The 6574-nt window shown below is 36.4% G+C and overlaps 1 protein-coding gene across 2 annotated transcripts; it reads left to right on the top strand.

Annotated features, from left to right (window-relative positions):
• The first annotated feature begins 3292 nt into the window (after positions 1-3292).
• LOC110889323 (tubulin alpha chain) lies at positions 3293-5974 on the top strand. 2 transcript variants are annotated; one of them, XM_022136836.2, is made up of 5 exons: positions 3351-3575; positions 4348-4582; positions 4661-5031; positions 5103-5561; positions 5647-5930. In XM_022136836.2, exons 1-5 carry the CDS (start codon positions 3483-3485, stop codon positions 5875-5877), a joined length of 1389 nt encoding a protein of 462 aa, XP_021992528.1. In that variant the 5' UTR covers positions 3351-3482; the 3' UTR covers positions 5878-5930. The 2 variants fall into 2 exon arrangements, with proteins under 2 accessions (XP_021992527.1, XP_021992528.1); XM_022136835.2 differs by having other exon boundaries at positions 3293-3575; positions 5103-5974.
• Positions 5975-6574: the final 600 nt, after the last annotated feature.

The raw sequence follows: 6574 nt of genomic DNA, 5'->3' as shown, positions 1-6574 counted from the left end.
GATATGCACTGGGAGGGGGTGTAGTTACACTCGAACCCGTAGAATGCAAATATGTTTCTTAACGGGTCGTTTTTGTAAAACGTCAAACTTGAGAACAAAGTCGGAATATAAAAGTGAAGCGAAGTCTTAATGCATACCGGAATGGTTGCAATAACAACGACTTCGGTAAAACACCCGATTGATGGGTAAGGATTAAACACATGCGTAGACTGAGAAACTGGAACTCGGATGGAAAGTTAAAAGATTCGGGTTTTGAGTCATGACTAAAAGACGACAAAATGATGTAAATAGAAATTTTGATAAGTTATATTCAACTATTTTAAAATTGAATATGTTGAATCAAAGATTAAAGTTGACATCCATAAATGATAAAATTTCACATGAATAAGTCAAAAGGGTCAAATATAATATAATGCCGGATGGCATGAGTACACGCAAGCGGGATGACGGTAGCGTTAAAAGTAAAAGAATAATGAGCCCGGTAATAATTTACCGTTCAAAAAAAAAAAAAAAGAGAGCCCGGTAATGGGACATAATCAAATACGAATATATGTAAACTGGATAATGGTGAGCATAAGATGAACCGACACTTAAATGACGTGAGAAGTCATAAAGTCGGAAAATTTGTCCGAAAGAAAACGAATGTAGCCTTAGACTACGGTCAAGGTCAAAGGAAATACCAAGGCGAAAATAAATGACTTTAAACATAAAAGGGTGCCTTAATGCCATATACATATATAAATGTATATACCTTTGAATAAAGACTTGAATAAAAGATGATCTACGAGATTATCATACCCTACGAGATTATAAATGATGCTAAGGTCTACGGGACCAAAAGGACCTTCGGGTCACAAATAGAAAGAAACGAATCGTTAAGGTCTCACCTTAATAAGGTAAAAAGGTGAAAATATAAAGAAATAGCCTACGAGGCTAAAGGAAAGAACCTACGGGAGATAAAGTTAGTATAAAAGCGATAGGTTTCGCTAAGTTAATTAAATGGGTTAAAAGCGAAGAGATTATGAAAGGTCTGGTTGACAAAAGTGAAAAAAATTTCACTAAGACATTTAAACGGGCAAAAATGACAAAAGAGTTCACAATTATTTAAATTGTGTTACGCCACAAAAGTGGGTGAAGTCAATACCGAAATGACAACGGAAGGGAATAAATCCTTGGACGTATATTCCTTGGAATTGACATGAGCTAAAAAAAGAAAACGTTAAACTAAAAAATTCAATTTTTGGTTAGCTTGAAGTAAGCATGTTAAAAATAAATATAACCGAGTGATTAGATGACAACTCGGTCGAATAAGTGACCAGATTAAGAAATACAAGATGAAAGTATCGGGCTATGAGGCCATACACGTAAAAGACGCATATGCTATGAAACCAAAAAGACATTACCATACTTCCCTGGTAAGAGTATTATGTGTGAGCAATGCTCAAGTGATCACCGAAACTAAGGTTCGAATGATCTAAGCTGATAAAGTACGTGAGAAAGGTTTCAGGGACGAAACCTCTTTAAGGGGGTAGACTTGTAACACCCCGAAAACGGGTTTGGTAATCAAACCAAGTGAATACTAAAAGACGGGTAAAGTACGTTAGAGGTAAAATTTACCCGGTGCATATTAAGTTTTTTTAAATAGATCAAATGTTAAACAAAAATGGGAGAATGAATGTTTACGAGAAAATAAAATTATGAGAGGCCCGAGTTAACGGGATTTAGAATGGAACGGGTTATAACCCCCGGAAACCACCAAGTTAACTAGGAATATTGAACCTAGTTAATAATTGAGAATATTGTTAAAAATAAGTAGGATGTGGCCTACTTAATAACGAACCAAACATGAGGGGTTAAATTTGGATAACTTAATAAAGTTATTTAATAAAAGAAAAATAAAAAACAAAACACACACTTGAAGTGTGTGTTCTGCGATCGAACAGGGGCGACACCAGGAGCCAAACCCTAAACTCTCACAGATCTCTCAAATTGAAGATCCAAATCAAGCCTAAATCAAAATCCGAGTACGAATTAGTGATCTCCAATGAAAAAGGAGTCACGGGGTATGTAAATTTCATGAGAAATCTCTTGTTGAATTTCTGAGCAAACCTAGAGAACCCGAATTAGATGGTTGCATGCTTGTTATATGATGAAATAGGAACATTGTTGTGTCTAGGAGTAAACCCTAGACAAGTGTATGATGAAGTAAGGCCTAATTCTTGTGAATTCATGATTACCATTGAAGGTGATAAGTGAGTTTTTGTATGAACATGTTAAACACTAGAAATTGATAGTTGTTCTAGTGTAATTTGAATTTTCATAAGTAAATTCTGATGTAGTAGATGCGAAAAATTGATATGAACATGTTAATTGATGTTAAAACTTGGTTAAAACAATAACCATGAACTAGATAATAGAAGAATACAAATTATGCACATTAGGTGTTTGTTAAAATGCCTAAACGAGAACTAAAGTGTTGAAATTTAGAGTGAAAACGCGTATTTAAATGATATGTCAATTACGCGTAATATGAAGTGATAAGGGTTCTAAATATTATGTTGATTTAGACTTAATGTTGTAAACCATGTGATTGAAAATAGTTAACTTTGATAAACTAAACCAATCATGAAGTCAAATAGTAGCTTCGACATAGAAAATAAGTAAGGTGGAATAGTCGTGATTGTTAATGACTAATTTAACCGCCTTGTAAATGATTGACAATAGTTTGACGCATAAACGAGCTAGGTGGAGGCTTGGGAAATAAGCGGTCAAATAAATCAAGTACGAGAAGGGAAGCGTAAACCGGATGCGAGGTAAGTGGAACTTACACTTTTTGTAGAATACGTGTTTATTCTAAAAGTTTCTTTTACAATTAAGATGATATTCAAGACATGGTTCCGATCCGAAACGATACGGGTCGGAGCACATCTAACGATGAAAAACCATATTATAAAAGAGGCAAAATGGTAATTTGGTCATGAAGTGACATAAATAAAAGGCGTTTTCAAATGGCTACTTTATAGGTAAGCCTAAACGAATAAAAATGGGTAAAAGGGGTGATTTAGTCACGTATAAATGGATAAAAGTCGGGGCTTAAAAAAAACGATACCCAAGTGGCTTAAGCTACATTGGGTTAAACGCGTAAGAGACGGAGTAGTAGACGTGACCAAATGGTAAGAAATCTGAATGTTAAATAAATTCATTTAATGATAAGTGCAAAATGTTAAAAAACAAACACCTAACTCAAGGATACCATTTGAAAATTTTCAAAAAATTCAAATTTCATTGAAACGAGATATTTATGGAAAGTAACCGACGCACCCCACACACCACACCCACTACCTCTTCTTCTATATATACAAAAACCCTAATTCACAAAACCTACACCATTTTCAAATCCATTTGAGCGGCGTCTTTATAAACGCCATTCAAAACATCTCTCCTCTTCAAACCCTAGATCTATCTTATCCACATCCACAACCATGAGGGAATGCATTTCTGTTCACATCGGTCAGGCCGGTATTCAGGTCGGCAATGCCTGTTGGGAACTCTACTGTCTCGAGCACGGTATTCAGGTACTATTCCTTCTTCCATTTCACCAGATCTACCTTTTAATTTCAACAATTTATGGTTTTTATTTGTTAATCTGTATAATTTTCGCGTTAAATATGTTAATCTGAATAATATATGATTTTATTTGTTAATTTGAATATTTTATGGTTTTTATTTGTTAATTTGAATAATTTATGGTTTTTATTTGTTAATCTGAATAATTTACGGCTATACGCTGTCAGATTTGATTTGTTTTGGATCTGTCTATGCCTGATCTGTGTGATAGTTTTTAGATCTGTGTTAGTTTTGTGTGTTTATAGTGTTTTTGTGAGAAATTAGTGTTGAATGTTCTAGTTTTTGGTTTGATTTGTAGTTTTTAGTTCGAGTGGAAGGATACTGTGAATTGAAATGATTTATTTTGTTAAGTGTGTGTTGTATGTTTAGATCTAGGGTTTGTAGCGAGTGTTTATACTGATTTTACGAATGTTTGATGATTTTATATGGATGTTAGGGTTTTTATTTAATGTTATTATGTTCTTACTTCATATGTATATAATTTGCAAATTATGACTGTATATATTATTGAGTGTGAGTTAGTTACAGTTAGTTAGTTGGTTATAGTTAGTGTTTATATTTTTATGTAATTTGTGGTAATTGATTGCTAATTTAAACAGATAAATTGCATCATTGTGAGTAGTGTTTGTGTATTTTTGTAAATTTTTGTAAGAAAGGGAAATTTAGATGTTTTCATGGATGTGTTTGTTGTAACGTCTAACACGGTTATGTATATGACAGCCTGATGGTCAGATGCCAAGTGACAAAACTGTTGGAGGCGGTGACGATGCCTTCAACACTTTCTTCAGTGAAACCGGTGCTGGGAAACATGTTCCACGTGCCGTCTTTGTTGATCTTGAACCCACTGTTATCGATGAAGTGAGGACCGGAACGTACCGTCAGCTTTTTCACCCTGAGCAACTCATCAGCGGGAAAGAAGATGCCGCGAACAACTTTGCCCGTGGCCACTATACCAGTAAACACACCGACCATTCTTTAAGGTCGTTTTTTTATTATGAGTTGATATGTTTCTCATAAATGTTTTGTGGTGCAGTTGGAAAAGAGATTGTTGACTTGTGCCTTGACCGTATCCGCAAGCTTGCTGACAACTGCACCGGTCTCCAGGGCTTCTTAGTGTTCAATGCTGTCGGTGGAGGAACTGGTTCTGGTCTCGGTTCTCTTCTGTTGGAGCGTCTGTCGGTTGACTATGGGAAAAAGTCAAAGCTTGGGTTCACCGTGTATCCTTCACCCCAAGTCTCAACTTCAGTCGTTGAGCCGTACAACAGTGTGCTTTCCACCCACTCTCTGTTAGAGCATACCGATGTATCCGTCCTACTCGACAACGAGGCTATCTACGATATTTGCAAGCGGTCACTTGATATCGAGCGTCCCACCTACACCAATCTTAACCGTTTGATTTCTCAGGTATGTTTTTAGTTTTCAGTTTCGTTAGCGTGTGATGGAACAAGCAACAACTAATAATGTTTTACGTACAGGTGATTTCTTCATTGACCACGTCTTTGAGGTTTGACGGAGCGTTGAACGTGGACGTTACCGAGTTCCAAACAAATCTCGTACCGTACCCGCGTATCCACTTCATGCTTTCGTCTTACGCTCCGGTTATCTCCGCTGAGAAGGCGTACCACGAGCAGCTTTCGGTTGCTGAGATCACCAACACCGCGTTCGAACCATCGTCTATGATGGCTAAGTGCGATCCCCGTCACGGCAAGTACATGGCTTGCTGTTTGATGTACCGAGGAGACGTTGCACCCAAGGACGTGAACGCAGCTGTCGGAACCATCAAGACCAAGCGTACTATCCAGTTCGTTGACTGGTGCCCGACTGGGTTCAAGTGTGGTATTAACTACCAGGCACCAACGGTGGTACCCGGAGGCGATCTCGCTAAGGTACAAAGGGCAGTGTGCATGATTTCCAACTCTACAAGTGTTGCTGAGGTGTTCTCGAGGATTGACCATAAGTTTGACCTTATGTATGCTAAGAGGGCGTTTGTGCACTGGTATGTCGGTGAGGGGATGGAAGAAGGTGAGTTTTCGGAAGCTCGTGAGGATTTGGCTGCGTTGGAGAAGGATTATGAAGAAGTTGGTCTTGAGTCAGGTGAGGGTGACGATGAAGAGGATGACGGAGAATACTAGGCGGTATTATATGACGATGTTACTGTGTTGGTTTCGGCTATCTTCTTTGTGTTGTTGCAAACATTGGAATGCTCTTTTTGAGTTGTTTCTGTTCTATGTGTTTTCCAGTTTAGTATGAATCTTGGTTCTATTAGTACCACTTGGAAGAAGTGTTACAAACATTGTGTTTTATTTTGAGCTTGGTTGGTAGGTTCTTTAAACTTGTTAAAGTTTGACTTGATTCAAGCTTTTAGCAAAAGATCTTATGCGTCTAATGAGTGGTGCTTATGACAAGAAAAACATTATAAACCTTGAGAAGCTGATTTGTTGAAGTAGTACCAAAAAGATTTAATACCTGCAATGATAATATTATTGAACCTTCAAAAGCCAACATCAGCATTTTTCATTTTCAACAACACTAAAATACCAAATTCCTCGTATTATATTGCAAAAAGTTCGAACTTGTTATTTTGTAGACGTCCATGATGGAATTATAGATAGAGGTTTCATATTGACTAGCTTTGTAACTTGTAAAACTCTTTCAAACATTTTTCTAGAAAGCGAAAAACTATTTATTTACGATGCTTTCTAGGAAAATGTTTGAAAGAGTTTTACAAGTTACAAAGCTAGTCAATATGAAACCTCTATCTATAATTTCATCATGGACGTCTACAAAATAACAAAAATAGTTTTTCTTTAAAAAATATGGCTACCATTTTCTTGTCATTTTGAGTTTTATTTTATGTAAGAATAAGTACAAAAGTTTTTTTCTTTGTTTTCTTAGTAAACTCTTTAGAAGTTCGGACTCGAGTTTATTTATTAATGTGCACCAATTT

The sequence above is a fragment of the Helianthus annuus genome, chromosome 11 (genome assembly GCF_002127325.2).
Source record: "Helianthus annuus cultivar XRQ/B chromosome 11, HanXRQr2.0-SUNRISE, whole genome shotgun sequence".
Lineage (NCBI taxonomy): Eukaryota > Viridiplantae > Streptophyta > Magnoliopsida > Asterales > Asteraceae > Helianthus > Helianthus annuus.
This window is presented reverse-complemented; position numbering and strand designations above follow the sequence as displayed.